The sequence below is a fragment of the Akebia trifoliata genome, chromosome 3, assembly GCF_017979445.1.
Source record: "Akebia trifoliata isolate Shusen 1 chromosome 3, ASM1797944v1, whole genome shotgun sequence".
NCBI lineage: Eukaryota > Viridiplantae > Streptophyta > Magnoliopsida > Ranunculales > Lardizabalaceae > Akebia > Akebia trifoliata.
In genome coordinates, this window is record NC_141377.1 from 58,990,475 (window position 1) to 59,009,325 (window position 18,851).

General features: G+C 37.3%; 2 protein-coding genes across 5 annotated transcripts; one reads left to right on the forward strand and one right to left on the reverse strand.

The window, feature by feature from the left end:
- Window positions 1-2,348: 2,348 nt before the first annotated feature.
- Window positions 2,349-18,667, reverse strand: LOC147408427 (protein decapping 5-like). Of its 4 annotated transcripts, none has more exons than XM_086437448.1 (8): window positions 18,353-18,665; window positions 17,142-17,242; window positions 14,999-15,070; window positions 14,021-14,881; window positions 6,350-6,508; window positions 6,099-6,209; window positions 5,817-5,992; window positions 2,349-2,628 (listed from the first exon to the last, which is right to left on the reverse strand). In XM_086437448.1, exons 1-7 carry the CDS (start codon window positions 18,492-18,494, stop codon window positions 5,846-5,848), a joined length of 1,593 nt encoding a protein of 530 aa, XP_086293574.1. In that variant the 5' UTR covers window positions 18,495-18,665; the 3' UTR covers window positions 2,349-2,628; window positions 5,817-5,845. The 4 variants fall into 4 exon arrangements, with proteins under 4 accessions (XP_086293574.1, XP_086293575.1, XP_086293572.1 ...); XM_086437449.1 differs by lacking the exon at window positions 2,349-2,628 and having other exon boundaries at window positions 5,257-5,992; window positions 14,021-14,428; window positions 14,528-14,881; window positions 18,353-18,667; XM_086437446.1 differs by lacking the exon at window positions 2,349-2,628 and adding an exon at window positions 5,257-5,639.
- On the forward strand, window positions 2,614-3,888 carry LOC147408428 (protein MODIFYING WALL LIGNIN-1-like). Its single transcript, XM_086437450.1, has 3 exons — window positions 2,614-2,748; window positions 2,820-3,031; window positions 3,175-3,888. The coding sequence occupies exons 1-3, from the start codon at window positions 2,644-2,646 to the stop codon at window positions 3,416-3,418; spliced, it is 561 nt and encodes a 186-aa protein (XP_086293576.1). The 5' UTR covers window positions 2,614-2,643; the 3' UTR covers window positions 3,419-3,888.
- Window positions 18,668-18,851: the final 184 nt, after the last annotated feature.

Genomic DNA, 18,851 nt, shown 5'->3' on the forward strand with positions numbered 1-18,851 from the left:
AAAAAAAAATCATTCCTTGGGATTAGTAAAGTTACCAAGGTATTGGGACCCCATTCAACCTGAACCAGTACGAGTGGGACCAAATATTTAATGGGTAAGTCCCTAGGCTGACCCCTCAATTCAACATGCACCACACTAGATGGTTCAAACAACTAGGCCGGCCCCTCAACTTAACATGCTCTATGCAAGGTGGTTCGGCCAACCTTGCTAACCCCTCTTCTTAACACCCTTCACTTTATATGATTCAACTAATGTGCCCTTGTCACCCTGTATGGTTCAGCCAATATACCCGTCACAATAGGTGGTTCAGCCACAAAGCCAAGGAGAAATCCACACAAAAATTAAAGAGGCAACCTTATGCCAAGCTATCGAAGTAGCACAAATTACACATGGTGCCCAAAGGAACCATGACTACATAATTTGACTGAGTTAACTTGAGAACTAAGTAGCCATTGAGTTAAGATAATTACACATTTTAGGGTCATTCCTCATATAAGTTATAAGAACCGTGAAGAGTGGGTCTTCATTGTCATCGATGCATCATGGGCATAAATTTTCGTAAATGTTGGATAACATAGGAGAGTGATTGTAATTGAGTTTACTACCTCCATCAATGAGTCCAAACTATAAATCGAGAGACTTCTCCCCCTCAAGTCTCAGGGCACAAACTACACAAAAATACTTGTCTTTCATTTTTTTCTTTGTAATTTATACAAAGTTCTAAGTTGATCGTTGGAGGTTCCTTGACCAGCATCACACCAATGTCCATTCAGGTTAAGACGACTGAAGATTACAACTGTAAACTTAGAAGCATCACTGAAGAAGACGATCAGAACTTAGTAGCTTCACCGAAGAAGAATAACGGAATTGATCATTATTTGTATTTATAATAACACGTATCTCGAGGAGTTGGAGATTCGAAAATTCACCCACACCAACTAAATTTAAAAAATTAATAGGGTGAGAATATCATTCTCTCACTTTAAAGTAGAACATCAGGTTTAGATATTTTCCTCTCTAGATACTTTCTTCTCTTTAAGGAAGAGATATTGAAGAGCAAAAAGCAGAAGATTAACATCACGAGGTCAGATGATCGTCATTGATGTCAACCTGTTCTTTTTGATGGGTTGTTGTAGATAATCGCAATTTATGGCTTTTTTATCTTGTATACTGAAGACAATTTTAATGTGAAAATGCTAATACCTATTTTAAATTGTGTATGTGTTGTACAATACAATTGGCCAACTCATGTTTGTGTCCTGTATTATAGATTTGTCAATTCTATTGTACAACAGGATGTTAAATTTTAGTTGGGGTGTGATAAATAATTTAAATTATGTAATAATTAAAAGTTGGGGTGCCAATAGAATTTCTCAAAAACAATCCACTACTGAATTTAGTGGTCCTAAAATCAGAGAAAGTAGACTAAAATGGTTTGGCTAGTACGACTTGAGAGAGTGGCAACACATGCCGACACAGTTGCAATAGCTTAAAATTTGAATTTCAGACAAAATTGAGATGGAACAGTATTAGTTTAATTGACCCCAAACTTCTAAAGTAAGGCTTTATTGAAGACATGATTTTAAAACTCGATGCTCACTCTTGTCTTGCGCTCCCCCCCACCCCCACCCCCCAATTATGTCAAATTGATTCGCCTAAGTCATCTCATCTTGGACAAGATAAATCATTTAACTCAATTTAAAATTATTTATTAATATGTATTTATATTCAAATAATTATAATTTTTTTATAAAATAAAGTGGATTGGAAGATGCTTAATCACACGATTATATTGCCATTTAGATCATATATTTAAATTAATAAAAAATAATTATTAAAAAAAAACATTTGACTCGATCGAGTGATATCAAATCTTGAACAAGTCAATGTGAAGGACAATTCACATTGAAAATCCCACTCGATCATGAATGATATCGATATAACTCTATCTCGGACAATTTTATAAAAAACATTAGATGAAGATGAGATCCAATAAGGAGATGGAAGAACAAAATAATAGATTAATGAGATATTCTATTACCACACAAACTTTTACTAAGAGCACCCCAAGATGAGTGTTACTTCTTGGTTAACAATCGTATGAATTGGGTGCTTTTAGTAAAAGTTGGTGAGGCATTAGAATCACTCTAGATTTAAGAAATTGTTTTATAAATTTTAAATAGATAGTTTAGTTGCATCACCTATTGTCATTTAGTAATGCATGGCCATATCTTCATAGTAAAGATATGACCAAGAAATTATTCTGATTAATAATATTTAAAGAGGCAAAAAAAAAATACGCATTTTAGTTGGGGTCCACAATCCACACAGAAAAAACAATTTACTTATGAATTTTGGTTTATTTCATAAAATAGGGTTGGCCTCATCCCTCAATCTATTAGTACTAGTTGACCAGATTCTTGTCAATGAGGTTAGAAATGAGATGAGGTGATTCCATGTTTCCAGATTTATTCTGAATTTTCCAAAGAACGCAATGAAAGACTTAGGAAGAAAGTCTCCATACCCACAAGGGAAGAAATCTCAAGAGGTGACCATCATACCCTTCTTTCCCTGGAGTAAGCTCCAAGCTTTTTTCCTCTTATTCAACTTGGAAATCCTCTTCAAGTCCTGCAAATCCAAAATATGGAAAAACATCAACATGGATTCTCCATAATATGCTCGATCATCGTCTCCTTCGGTCTGGTTGCCTTTACAGCTTGCGTTGCCGCAGAGTGCTCGAAAACAAAGGTAAGGTGTTGTTCATTTAGTTCTTTTATTCCCCCCATAACCATCATATATAATTGGATTGATTTGTATAGGCCAAGGAGGTGAAGTTAGATGGAAAATTGTGTTATTTATCTGGAAGCCCGGCTTTTGGACTGGGAATTGCTGCTTCGATTTGTCTTTTGGTTGTTCAGATTGTCGGAAACATAGTAATTGGCAGGCAGTTTCGTTCGAGAGGTGAAGGAACAGGTGGAGATGGAGAGGCCAAGAAACAAAGCACAGCAATCTGTCTGTTGGTTCTCTCTTGGTAGGTACTTAGCCCCTTTTCAAAACCAAACTTCTGTCCATCAATAAATTGATGGGGGCTCTCCCATTTTCTTAGTCATATGAACAGCCATACGCATATCCATATTAATAGCAAAAAAATACATATTATTTATTATTTAATAGGATTAGCTTTGGATTCGCAATTATTCTATTGGCTGTGGCAACAAGCATGAACCAAAGGCAGCCATATGGCAAGGGATGGTTAGATGGCGAATGCTATGTGGTGAAAGATGGAGTGTATGTTGGCTCAGGTGCACTAGCTCTGGCCACTGTGATATTTGCACTCGGCTCCATTTTGGCGACGGGGTCAAGAAAGCAGGTTGAACCGGGGAGGAAGGCACCTACAGGCAGAGATGAGAAAGCATAGAAAACTTGTAGGGACGACGCCTCAGCAAACAAAGATGTGAAGGAAATATAAAAGGAGTTTGGAACAAAACCAAGTCCAACTCACCAATAGATAACAAACTACACATAGAAAAAGCATATTGTCCTATGTATTGGGATATAATCAATAAAGGAGGGCGGCCCTATGAATTGGTCCTCTAAATTGAAAAATGTGAGCCACATGTGGATGGTGCCCAATTGATATGTCACCACCACCCCCATAGTGTCTTTCCCACACTTTTATTGCCTTTTTTATTTATTTATTGAGATATAATATAGAGTGGGGAGTACTATTACAAGTAAAGAAAACCCTACCACTACTTGGTGTTGTTACGCAGCTAGTCCTTCTCACATAGGACCACTATGGAGAGAGATTCGATTTACTCTGTAAAATTTATACTTATTTATCTTACAGAAAAAGACTTATACGTTCAGAAAAATAGTTGCAATTCATGTGATTCCTTGTATATCTGAGAAGCAAAAATTACATCACTGTTGATGTAAATCGTTATGACCTTTGTGATATTTGACATACCTAAAGTACAGAGGCCACAGTTGAAGCTTCCAAGATACCCAACTGTTAGGTAGTTCCAGATATGCCTTCTAACTGATATGGCGCACTCGATGCTCCCAACGGCATGCATGAATACTTATACAACTATGTTAAAGCACCATAACCTGTGTCTCGATTAAAGCACCATAACCTGTGTCTCGAGGCAACACGGAGGATCACATGATGCATACAAGGCACATTTGATGAGCTCAGTGTACTATATTGGGTCCATCTCAAATGTATCAATTGCACAATGTCACCCATACCATGCTACAATGCCACATGATAGGGAACTGCCCTGCATATCAGGGCAGAGCAATTTGTAACGGGACACAACCCTATCTCACAAGGTCCTTGGATAGCCAAATCCTTCCTATTGAACCATACAAGATGAGGCATTGTCCTGCCCCTATACTGTCATAGTGGGGCCATACCAGATGCATGTATCTGGCCTCAGGTTTAGTATGACTGTCACAATGCCAATCGTCTGGATAAACTCCGTCCCAAGGCATGTCCAAGGGTCCATTGAAAGCTGGACTTGAATTGTGCCAAAACGTGCTAATGATGTGGCCTTGGTCAATGGGAAAGGGGGGGTGGAGAAACACCCCTCCTTTCAGACGGTACCAAGTCTTGTAGGAAATTCCACAAGGAAAAACCAAAACTTGAGACGTATCATACTTGGCCTTCATTTGTTCCACAAAATCTGATTGACAAAAGCCATTAATTGCGTTGGATTCATGTTGACATAAGCTCCCTAGAAACATTCCCAATTGGCCCTCCTTGCCAAGCAAGAGCCCCATTGCAGACCACATGGACCCCATCATTGAATATGCACATAGTGACCCCAGCGGGCCAAGCTAAGGTCATATGGTAAAACACACATGTGCCTATGAATTGCCTAGTGTTGACTAGCACATCCAAGGGATAATTGCCTTGTAACATGTCTGTGTACAACGTGCATTGCCTTGTTGGTTGCTAACAATCATTAATAAAAGTTGAGTGTGAACCTTTGCCCTTTACGTGCCTTTGAGTAGTTGCCTTGGCATAGGCAGGGCGGGGAAATAAATTGAGAAATATACCATACAAGAAACTGAAAATACCACCACTCAGAATAATCATTCAATCAAAGAGGAAAAGAACCAACGGCCGAATATGCAATTCGGAGAAGATAAAAAAAAGGGGGGAGGGAGTGAGGGAGAGGGGGGGAAGGAAAAAAAAAGGGGGAGGGAGGGGGGGCAAGAAAAATAAAACAAAACAAAAACTGTAACTGTTAGAATCAAAGGAATCATCTATTAATATTGACCTCAGCCATCCAGTTTTGTAAGGCAAGAAAATGTCTCTTCTGACAGCTGTCCACAAGATCTCCTAATATCCGTAAGAGAAAACAGTCATATACCTCAATAACTAGCAAACAGAACCCTAAAATGTTTACATAGAGATAAGCCCCACCATTATTTGTTCAATTTTGTTAATTTTCTACGACAGTATCTGTAAGCCACAAATGACATGTTTGGCATACAATTGTTCAACTAGTCCTGAAAATGAATTCCTTGACATCCTGTACATTGTGATTTGTGAATAATTGCCTCTTATCATTACATGGAATAGAAAGCCCCATTGGGTGAAAAAGAACCTCCCATAATGAGTAACTCTGCAGGTACAGTTAGGAAAAGTTTTCTGAGACTAGATGTTCATATAGGATCCGAAAGTTCGCACTTCAGAAAGCTCCAAATGCTTTTAAAAGGAGGGAGTGGGTGTAACATATGAAAAGCTATCATTAAGGATCAATTTGTAATGCTAAACATAAGTTTCTAATAAAAGCATATACCTTCTGAAGAAACTGATATTCAAGCGGTATTAAGTGGGCATGTAGCCCCCACGGCCCCCCCTTCCACCAACATTGTATCCTCTTCCCCTGTTATATGAGCCCCTGTAGTTCCCACGATGCCCAGAACCACGGCCACCATGACTCATATGAGGCCTCTGATCGAAATCACCAAAAGTCTGCAATCCAAATAGAAGAGATAAAAACTAGTCAAACTTCTCCCTTTAAGACTTGGTTCTTCAGTTTCCAGATATGGATGTGATGAATAGAAAAGAACTACTGAACCTGTGTGTCAAGCTTTCGCCGCTCAGAGAACATGCCCCGTCCATTCCATCCTCCACGGTTGAGTGAATTGCAAGACAGTGTGTCAAAAAACTCATCCTTAACATATACAGGCTGCACAAGAAACACCAGCAGAGTTTGAAGGAACAATAGTTTGACAATCTATAAATTCAAGTTTCAATGCCTCTATCGACTGTTGTCAAGATGCAGGCAAAATGTTTAAACTTCTAAAAATAAAAACATTAAAAACTTACTTTTGCTCCAAATTCGGAGGCCTTCCCGTAATCATCATCCTTGTTTTGATCAATAGGATGGTCCACCGAGTTCCTATATTTTTCTTTTCCAAGGTAGCCCCATACTTCATCCTTTTTAAACTTTTCATTCATTGCTACGAAATCAAATTCTTCAGTGAACTGTGTCTCAAAAAGTCAAGGAAACTTCAATTAGATGTCAGAAGAAAGAATCTGGGTAAGGAATAGATAGTTGAGGGGGCCACCAAAGGCACGATCACAGACTATACTCTGCTCTTTGATAATGAAAAGTAGTCCGTCGAGAAAGGAGGTGGAATTAAAATTAGCATGCTTGTTTTTCCTTTTTCATGAAAACCTAAAAAAAATTGTAATAGTTTTTTTTTCCTTTAGTAGAAAAATACTTCAATAAAATCACATCCAAACTTAGAAATTGGGCCACAAAGACATTGCGCAAAACACAAAATTTTGAGATTGAGACACTATCAAACCCAGGAAGACAGCAAGAATAGTAAATTAGCTTCCATGTGAACCACTAAGAAAACCGGTCCATGGTGATAACAGACCTCAACAAAGATCCGTGAGATATTTATTAACTATTTAACTAGAAAAAACCTTTGTGGGATGCTTCAATGTCTTCTGTGCACTCAACATATTCATACCCTAGTAATGTGGTCAAAATTGGCCATCCTAGGGAAGACGGTTTCTTTTGGGCAATGTGGTGAATTGGTGAACCATATCTTTATTCAATGTAGCTTTGCAAGAGAAATAAAGGCCCATTTCTTATCTCTTTTCCATGTTGACAGGTGTTTCTCAAATTCTGTTACGTCACACTCTCAAAGTTAGAAGTTCAATGGACTAAGTCATAGAAAAAGGGTTCTCAGTACATTGGGGCCTTTGGAAAGAAAGAAATACCATGTGTTTGAAGGTAAGGTGCACTCCTTGCAAGAAGTTATAATCTTAGTGATCGGATCCTTCTGTAGGTGTTGCTCCTGCTCCCAAACCTTGCCCATGCTTTGGGAATTCAAATAAATGCTTACAATAAGGACAGGCATTATTGAGGTGCAGTGCTCCTTTAAAGAATTATTTGATATGGAGTAGCACCAAGACACATTGCTAATGTTCCACAACAAAATTCTTAAGTTCAATGGATAACAACGTGATTCCCTATTATTTCCTTCTTGCACCCCTCTATTATTATATTGTTGCTAGTCAAGCATCGCAAAAAAAAATTCTAGTTTCTTCAGCTCTCTGTCTTGTCTTGCTCTTCTAATGGTGGCATCATTTTTCTCTCTGGTGTGCATTATCCTTAATAGTTCTTGTCATCCACTGATTTCCTCAAAGCTCATAGTTAGATTAAAAGTTTGCCTTATGTGGTGAAGCTTGTGGATAATGCAATATGAAAAGGGCTAATATTAGGGATGATGTGGGTCTGACGTGGACATGAAGGTGACGTGAAGTCGCCCAAGTTATTGGAGACAACTTAGTAACATCCAGTTGGTACGTCATAATAGGGTGAGCACCCAACTAGGACATCTTGATATTATGAACAATGATAGAATGTCCATTTATCCATCATCCAGTGGGAAAGGGACATGTCCTGCCTAAGGATTGAATGAAAGAGAAGATGTGTTCAATATTGTGTTATCCACCTCCGCTCTCGGGTGTCAAATAGGATGTTGGGTTCGAGGGGGTTTGAACCTAGGACGTAAGAACAACACTTCACACGTCTTACCTCTTAATGAGGAAAGGGGCACGACTTTCAAGAGCCTTATCCACAGTAACTAATCATTGTATTTTGACCCAAATACTTTGCGTCGTTTTTGACACCGCCTCTTCTATACTCTTCTTGAGATGTCATGAGTGTCTCCCCGAATTGTTCCTCTATCGTAGTGTTTGAGACCTCTTTCAAAGTCACCTCCTCTATAACCACAAGGGGAGGATTTGTTGGTGATTGCATCGGGCTAGGGCTCAAACATCGTAAAAACATTAGGATTTCTTTTTTGGTCTCGGCAAAACCACGAATGATCTTGAATAGTGACTCTGGGGCTTCATCCGTTGCCTCACCCATTGCATTTATGGGTTTCGACTAGGGAGGTGTAGCCATCGTGTCAACCACAGCCCACGGGAGCTTGATGTTGTGTGCCCAAGCCACTCCCCGTGCTTGGTTATACTTGACTTCAAGACGGACATGCACGTCCCCTAGTATTTATCATCATCAACGACAGTAAGTTGCGTAACAAGGGGTGGAAGGACGTGAAAGAGGGAATAAGCTCCCCAGCAGAGTTGCCAAAATGTATTTGGATCAAAATACAATGATTAGTTGTGGATACGGCTCTCGAAATTCTTTCCATTTCCTCATTAAGAAAGGATATTTATAACCTTCTGAAAATGCCTTTTTCCATGAAATTCCAATGACTTAGTGCCACGTTATCCCCTCTTTCATCCAACCCCCAAACAGTACATGTCCCTTTCCCATTGAGCGTTGAACAATGAGACATTAGTTTTTCTCTTATTATTCGTTTTATCATAACGTCCCAACTAAATGTCACCATGAGTTTATAATAACTTGGGGGACTTTAGGTTAGGAATGTTAATTTTTGATATTTTAATAGGATTACAAGTTGTTATAATGGAGTTATTTATATTAGGAGCTCTAAATCCGAAAATTGAAAATAAATCAATAATCAATTTAATTATCTTTTCTCTTTTAATTATTTTTTAACTTTATGCTATATTTTCTTTCAAGTTATTGTTTGTTTATCAATTGAATCTATTAATTCAAATTGATTTAAAGTGTTCCATTGAACACAACCTATCGAATCTATTGATTCACACGCTTCTGCTCTGTTAAATAGTATCAGAGCCCTTGCTACGATCCACAAAAGATGGGTGGTGAAAGTGATTTTATCACAGAATCTTATCTAGAAGCTCAATTGGAAGTCAAATTGGAGAAGTTTGAAGAAAAAATCACCAACAAAATTATGATATGTTAGAATCCCGTGTTCAATGCATGGTTCTCAACACCTTTGAGAAGGAGAAAGATAAAGAAAACTTTTAGAGATGAAGACTCAAAGGATTCCCACCATCCCTCCCACAATTCCCCTCATAATTCAGCCCATAGAAACTATTTTAGAGAGGCCAAATTCCCTCAAAACCAGAACCTTACCCATAATTTTGGTTTTGCCCAAACCGTACCACTTCCCACACCTCATACCACCCTCCCTCAACCTTCTAACCATACCGCATCATTCCTATACCCCCAAAATAAAATCCCTTACCCTCCAACAACCCATATCTGCTCCTACAAAACGTTTCTCCTAACCCTCAAAACCCATCCAATAACTTCAATGACCCTTCAACGACCATAACAGCCCCATATATGGATTACATAGATGAATTGAATCCTTATACTACCCCTCCCCCAACTAAACATCCCTATTTTGACCATGATAGACTTCTCCCTAACCCTCCCCATACTCACCGACTCCCACATCCTCGCAACAATGGGTAACAAAAGTAGTGATATTCCTACCTTCAATGGGCTCTTCTTGCACATTGAGGACTTTCTTGATTGGATGTCCAATGTTGAACTATTCTTCGAGTACATGAAAATTTCGGAGGATAAGAAAGTCAAACTTGTGGCTTTAAAGCTAACCGGGGCAGCCTCCTCTTGGTGGAACCATCTCCAACAAGATCGACTACATCAAGGCTTTTGACAAGTTCAATCATAACCAGCCATGAAGCAATTGCTTAAGCAACGATACTTACCATCAGATTACATCCAAACCTTGTTCATCAACCTACAAAATTGTAAGCAAGGGTCTCAAAGTGTATAAGAATATATTGATGACTTCTCTCAAGGAATGAACTTCAAGAGAATGAAGACCAAACTATTGGGCGTTTCATCAATAGGTTGAATAGAAGATTTCAAGAGAAATTGGCCATGCATCAATACACAAGTTTGCACGCAGCCATAAACAATGCCCTAAAAGTAGAATCTTTTATGTTTGATTCTCGTACTTCTTATACCAACAATCAAATGTCTAACTATCCACGATCTACCCCCCCCCCCCAATCTATTCAACCTTATCCATCCCACAATCAGCCCCCTTATGACAACAACCTAAATCCCACCAACCTAATCCTTATGCACACTCAAAGCAAAATAAGTGTTTTGAGTGCAGGAAAGTGGGTCATACCTCCGAAGTGTGCCGGAGGACTCGCACATTAGTAGTAGATGCTAATTATGACAATGACAAAGATGACCCCTATATTGATAATGATGCGACTGTCATCTTTGAGACTTATGAGGAGAACGAAGGTAAACATCTCAACTGTATTATTCCCACCTTAACGCCAATACAACATGTTGATCATTCAACCCGACAGTCTTTTCCGAACTACATTCAAGGTGCAAGATAAGTTGTGTCAATTAATTATAGATAGTGGAAGTTTGAAAAATACAATTTTAAGCTACATGGTCGATGCACTCAAGCTACCCACTACACAACACCCTACACCTTATTCTATAGGTTGGGTGGACGATGAATACAAGAAGAATGTAACAAGTCAATGCTCTCTTTCTTTTAACATTGAGCAATATAAAGATAATGTTATTTGTGACATCGTCCCAATGAGAGCATACCACATCCTCTTAGGAAGGCTTTGGCTTCATGGTAATGATGTCACTTACCGAGGCAAAGTTACTACCTATTCTTTCATGAATAATGGTGTCAAAGTGATTTTACACCCTTCTCATTCAAAACCCAAGGCTACCCAACCAACCAAGAAGAATAAAACATGCTTTGTTTCTACCAATATCAACGAGAACTTAAAGGAAACAAACCAAGTATTCCCTCGATGGTAGTACAACCTTCCAACCGAGACCTTCCTACTTAAGTTTTTCATCAAGTGCAGCCCCTCCTTGACGAATTATCTCGTGTTCTTTCTTCGGAAATGTCGAATTCATTGTCTCTTTTGAATAATATACAACACCATACCGATTTGGTACCCGATGCAAGTCTCCCAAATCTATCCCGTTATGGGATGAGTTTGAAAGAATATGACATTGAATAAACAACTGAAAAAGAACCTTGAAGCTTCTACTAACAAGTACAATATCAGTGTCGATAGAAGATTCAAAAGGTATGAAAAATGAGACTTGATCATGATTTATCTTAGTAAATATCGTTTTCTTGCCATAACTTACAACAAGACCAAGTTGAAGAAAATTGAACTCCTTCATATCTTAAAGAAGATCAATGATAATGTTAATGTGAAGAATTTGCCCGATGATATGATATGGTCAATTATATTCTCTAATCTAAGTCTGAAGAGCGGATATCACTGAAAGTAGATTAGAGCGGGAGATGAATAGAAAACAAGAAGAAAAAAAAAAAGGCATTCAAGAACAACTCAATGACGAATTTTTTTAAAAGAAAATGAATTTCATGTAGGACATTTACAATCCTAAGTAGTTTCCTAATTCTATTAAGATTTATTTATATTTCTAGTTCTATTAGGATTTCTATTTTATAGTTATGTTAGGGGTACAATTCCTTGTTAGTTTATAATTTGTTTTAAATTCGTTTTTATTATTTAAATCATAATTAGACGTGTTTAGAAATCTCCAATTTGAGTTCTAAGAGGATTAAAAAACTAGTATTATGTTATAGATAGGTTAGAAATGTTAATTTTTGATATTTTAGTAGGATTACAAGTTATTATGATGGAGTTATTTATATAAGGAGCTCCAAATCCGAAAATTAAAAATCAATCAATAATCAATTTAATTATCTTTTCTCTTTTAATTATTTTTTAGCTGTATACTTTATTTTCTTTCAAGTTATTGCTTGTTTATCAATTGAATTTATTGATTCAAATTGATTTAGAGTGTTTCATTGAACACAACATATCGAATCTATTGATTCACACGCTTCCACTACGTCACATACCCACATCAGGCCCACGTAATCTTTATATGGGCCCTTTTCATTGTATATCATCCACAAAGCCTATGATCCCCTCTTTCATCTCTGCTACCAATTTTCTCTTTGCTCCTTTATCCCATTAAATTCTCATAAATGCCAAAACTTGAAATCCATTAAAACCCATACTTTTTTTGATAACTCGGGGTCATCTCACATCCCTTTCGGGATGGGGCTAATTCCTACGGTCGCACGCCCCAACACTACGGGAGTTTTTCAATATGCAACAAGGTAAATCAGGATGCCACCCAGTTTGAACACATGAGTAGAAGGAGAACAAACCCTTGTCGCTAGCTTTACCATTGAGCCAACACATGGGGGTAAAACCCATTCTTTTTCCCTTCTAAAAGCTTGATGTTTGCAGTTACTTCTCATTGAACGTAGAGTGTAAGCAGTCCATTCCAGCCAGACCAATCTGGTCCAGCTGTGTAATCCCTTATACATGATGTACCATGTAAAAAATAATCTGCCAAAAGCATTCCCTAATAATAAAATGATAGAAACCTTGTATGGATAAATCCATACCCATCTTAATTAACCAGTAATTAGAAAGATAAACTATATCTCATGGGTGAAGATTAGCAATTAAACTAGGACAAGACCAACCCAACCATGGGCCAAGTTTGGATTAGATTTCCCAAGATTGAAGAAAGCTTCATCCCAGCCTTTATTCCAACCTAAGCTTGGGTTGAGCCATTTGAAGGACATGTTGAGCTTGGGTTGGCTCCAACCCCGACCGACCATACATACCCGAGTTGGACTCAATGTGAAGAAAGAATGAGATTTAAGGAATCTCACTTGCACAATGTCATAAATAAGATTATCTAATGGGATTCAATACATCATTTATTTCAATGACCTGCTTTAGCCAATTACCAGTCCATTATTATAAAATGTTTAATCCCTTGTATGGGTGTTCCTTTCTGACACAACCTCTAGCAACTAGTAAGATTGGTTGACAAATTTGTAAACCATCCGTCCCTAGGCATTTTCTTTGATTTCTTTTCTTCTTTGACTTTTTTCTTTTGATTTTTTTTCCTCATCTCTGTTGTTTTGTTCTGTTTTGTTCAGTTGTGCTCTTTTTTCCTCTTGTTGTGTTGCTAGTGGGTAGAGTATCCTGTTAATCAAGCTCTAAGTGAGTCTCGGGTGCGCAACAGATGAAAAACCTAGGATTCATCTATGAGCTTATGAAAATGAGACTGCTATTTGAAAGCTTCAAGTTCAGTTCCAGCACAAGCAAAGCAGAATCCACTATTCCAGTACAAGCTTCCTGGAGTATCATAGCAATCATAAACATAAATTAAACTAATTATTGCACAACTTTGTCATTCATTTAATCATGGAGGATCAAGGAAGATTGAAGGCATTCTTAGAAAACTTCCCTTCAACATTATATCATGAAAATATTGCAAGTCAATAGCCAAAAATGGTGTATATACACAATTAACACAGTTTCTTTAATATAATCAACTGAATTTTAGAATAACTAAATTATTTTTGCAAAGATTCTTTATAGAAAACTTAAATATTTTTCCCAAAAAATATTCTTAAGAAACTTCTGCTGCTTTTGGCGTTTTGCATGCACCCGCCAAAAAACAGCGCCAGTTACATTTTTAGGGGAATGTTTTTTAGGAGGAAAAATTTTCAAAGCTTCCAAACAAGACCTGAAAGATAAATGTCATCTAACCTCTTGGGACGTGTGAGGAAGTGGCAATAATGACCCTTGCAGTGGTGTAGAAGAGGCCGAGGCCGAAAGTTTTGATGATGTTGGTACTGGGGCCTCCATATTTTTGTGCTCAGGGTATAATTGGGTGGAAGAGGGCTCAAGTGATCCAGGTTTTATCAATTGATCCGGGGTTAACAAAGTTGGAGATATTGTCAATAAAGGACCAGAAGTAGAACCCACAATCGAAGATGCAGAATAAGGAAAGGACTGAATGGGAAGGCCTGATATTGGGGTAGATTCAGATTTAGCAGAAAATGAACGAATGGTTGCATTTGGATCTTGATTATATGAAGGTAATGAAGACAGAGTTAGTGAATCAGCAGTTACAGGTGTATGGTTAGAAGGCAAAGATTCCCTAGGAGCAGAAACCTGGATTGGAGTAGGAGAATATGAAAAATTAGAAGGAAAAGAATTAGCTGTGCGATCAATTGGTGGAGGTACAAGAGCAACACGTCCAGCCAAATTTACCATGTTTGTACTTTCAGGTACCTGAACTTCGTGATATTGTAACTGATTCTGTAGTGTCAATGGAGTAGGAATTGTCGAAGGGGGCTGGAAAGGTAAAGGTAACTGTTGAACGTGAGGCTGATTACTTAAGGATGCATAATATCCGTTCCAGTTTATCGGCATGGCAAGATATTCCCCATCCACATTTTGAGTAGAAAGAGAGCCCTGTGGTTCCAAGTGTGCTCTATATTGATGTGAAGGCAATGTGCCTGGATTGACTGGTGCAGATAAAGCTGATGGTTCGCTGTTAAAGCTTGGTTCTGTCAAAGCTCCACCAACGGTATGCGAAGCTGAAGGACTTTGAGCATAGTGCGACTGTAGAGCAAATGAAAGCAAAACATTTGAAAGGGCCTTAAAAAGGTAAAACTTCGTTAAAAAAATAAATTATTTACATCTTCATAAATTTACACCAATCTCAAAAAGCATAATTACCTGAATAATAGCTGGGTCATCGAGTATGTGTTGTTTTGTATGAACAGGAGGAGAGGACTTAACTTGCAAGTCCTGACATCAAAGAAAAATTAATGAATGAAATTTTATATATGCGATTGTGTATGATCTCAGACATATTCATTTTTTTATAGATAAGAGAGAAAAGATACAAAGAAAGGCCGGTCGAGATGACCCACTCCGGCATATTCTTAATCCATTTACAAAAGAGAAAGTTTCATGAAGTTCGACACATCCAGTTAATATTTCTTCTTTCTTCAGTGGAGGTGCCCATTTCAGAGTGGGTGACGGCACGACCCTTGTTAGCAATCCCCTATTCTATTAGCCAAAAAATTCACGAGTTATTCGTTTTTTTTTAGAAGTAATTATTCGGCCGCACCTTTGAATGATTCACAAAAAGTCGGAGATTTTGCTATTAAAAAGAATTTAACAGATTCTAAAGGATTTTTCAAAAATCCCTCCCAAAAAAAAGCTAGGTAAAATGGTAAAAAAATAAACCTAAATACCTATTTACTAACTTTTACCCCTAAAATTTTGTAATTTTTACCTAAAAATACAGCAGCTCCTTCGTCTTCTTTGTTCGTCACTTCGACTTCGACCTCACCGATTTTTACTGTTTTTTTCCATGTCTCTTTCTCCATTTATCTCTCTACTTCATTCCACTCTAAGGAAATACAAATGTTATAGGTTTTTCTTTGTTAGCATCTAAGTATTTTAATAGTCGACATAATGAATTTTTGGGAGGAAATACAGAGAGAGAGAGAGAGAGAGAGAGAATACCAGATCTGCGATGTAAGGAGGATGGAAGGTGAGAAGTTCTTTAGCTTGAAGTTCAAGCTTTCAACAGTAGAGTAGAGGTAGAAGACGAAGAGACCCACCCCCATCAATAGGTTCCCCCTTTTTGTTTCTAGTAATACTTTTCAAATTTATATTGGTAATAAAAAGATTTTTGTTTCTAGCTAGTAGCCTAGTACTTTTCAGATTTACATTGGTAATAGAAAGTTTTTTGTTTCTAGCTAATACTTTTTAGATTTACATTGGTAATAGAAAGATTTACTCATCCAAGCATGGGTCCCACCTATAAGTTTGGTGGTGTATTCCTATCCACAAATTTGAATTTTTGGGGTGCAAATCCTGAGACCACCTGTTCCATAAGATTGGAGTTTCTCTCTTCATTTGATTTAGATTAAACTCTAGAACCCAACCTAATTAATTTGTTGATTCATTCTATGATTTATATTTTTTCATATTTTTTTTATCAATGGTATTATTTGAAAAGAATTAATTCTACCCATGTATGTGAGTTCATTCTATCTATTTGGATTTTGAATTGTCTTATTTGATGAAGGCGAATATTTGGTTTCCAGATTTTTTATGTGTGAAGAATAATACACGCATAAATCATATGCCAAATGTTTGCCGTTTTGCGAATCTTTCACCGGATGTTTGCCCTTCAAAATCGAATAAAACTCGAATTTTTCCTGCATTGAATTATTGCCATATTCCGAATTGCTAACAAGGGGCACAACCATGAGATTCTAGGAGGATCCTTAGTAATGGAATCTCCACTTGGCCTGGACATCCCTTGATGTATGCCTATCCTTAGAGGTGCAATTAGTGGTGATTTTCAACAGTAGAGGGCATCGAAGCATTGCCTTTTCTCTAGATGTTTCAGTTGATCTTCCTTCAAGCTCTTTGGATTGCAATTGGTTATTGAGGATGGTCCACTAAAGCATTGTCTTTCAAGGGATCTCCACCCATCTATCCATTAGGTAGGATTTTATTGGCCCAAAAACCTATTTGTCGAGGAGAAACTGATCCAATTCAAAGTTGTTGATGTTTATACTGATGGAAAAAGAAAATTTCTGATTTATTCCAATCATCTCCTAGGAGTTGCTGCCATAATCATGGAAAGAGAGAAATGCTAGGGTATTTAAAAACAAAGATGGCAGTATCAAACAATAACAAGCTTACTCATAAAAAAGATTCAGATTTTTAGCACTGTTATAATTTGATAGGTTCTAGTGAATATCTTAAAACTGTCTGAAAAACAGTTTATTCAATACTTAGCGTGGGTCACAACATGCTTATGGAATGTCAAAACTGATTAATCACACATGTTTACCTTGATATCTCTTCCTCGAAACAGAATGTATTCAAACACGTCATTCATTGGAGGAATTTGTGTTCCATCTTTCCTTCGGCCTTCAGTTCCATAAGACCTCACTACAAGCAAGCATCATTGGCAATTCAATAAGAAACAAAATCATATCTTATCTCACAAAAAAAATATATATATATTGGACCAAAAGTGATATAACCTCGTCAATTTCAACTAGCTTCAATTATTTGTAAAATTGTCAATCATGACTAACTAAGGGCCAACCATGACATGTGAGCTGATTATATGGCATTTGTTATAAGACCTAAAAAACAATGCATTCTAGGGACAAAAATAATAGCTTTCCCATCTAACAAAGAATGGCAATCTTGGACTTCAAACCACAAATGCAACAAACATATCAGAACAAATTAAAAACATACAGAATACAAAATTTACATCATTTTGTAGTAAATTTAGTCATTCTGTTCTGACGAAATTAATGTATTGTTTTGTTCATTAAGGTTTAAGTTCACATAATCTACTTTATAGTAGTTTCAGTTTGAAATTGATTCATAAATTCATTTAATGTTTCAAGCATAAAAAAAAGCCAGCTTCATTATTGAAATGATTCCATGCCTAGATCCGCGGATTAGATTGTGGTGATACTCCAAGAATACCACTAGTTGAATCACCTTCTTCCATTACAATTAAAAATTATAAACATAATTAATTTATTATGTAAGGTTAGTTAGACTCTGTTAAGGTTAAAATTACTTCTCTATGCAATTTCAAAGGCCAAAGATTCTTGAATGAAGAATTATTGGCTTATAGGGTACAGTGATCCCTCTTGAGACCATGATTTTCAAAATTGCCCGAGACCATGGTTATAAAACTAATTTCTTGTCTCGTTCGAGACACCAAAATGACCCGTCCGAGTCATCTTGGTAACGAGACGATAAACCAAGATTTGAAACCATTCGTGAAGGAGCCGATAAAGAGTTTGAAACTGGAATTATAGTGGAAATCTTCTTAGTAAAGTCCATTTAACACAAGATCGACCAAAGATCGTCATCATTCTTCCTAACAAAACCCTAGTTCATCAACATCATTGATACCTTAAACCAAAGATTTAACAAAACCCTAGTTGAATCACAAAATTCGTAAAGAGAATGAAAGAAATTCACAAAGAAGAACGATGAAAATGGCGATTGAATTTCGGGAGATTAACATACCATTCTGCAATTCGATCGTGGAGTTTTCGGTGTCGATTCTGTGGAGGACGCCCTCATAGCGAACCTCAGCCTTGCTCGTCAAACTGATGAGGCTGCCAATGTAAGAATCCGCCGAACCAGAAGGTTTGCTGGATTGATCCATGACAAGATGATTTTTCGATTTCTTCGTCAAGAAGTTAGGGATCTCTCTGCACTTTAAAAGTTTAGGTTAGAGAGAGCTTTTCTTTTCGCTCTCTATTTCTTTGGTTTCTTTGGGGTTTCGAGTGATTTTGCTTTGTTTTATATCTGCTTTTATTTTCTTTCGATACGATTAATTGAACTTCATTTTCCGCTCTTTCCTTGTTTAAACTATATGCAATTGTGCACGTTATACAGACCATGCGTCTCGGCTCGACTAAACCAAAATGAAATAAAAATAGGGTGATTTAAACATATGCTCCCCATTTGTTTAAATAATATCCATGATACCCCTATATTTTAAATTTGATTACATGCCCTT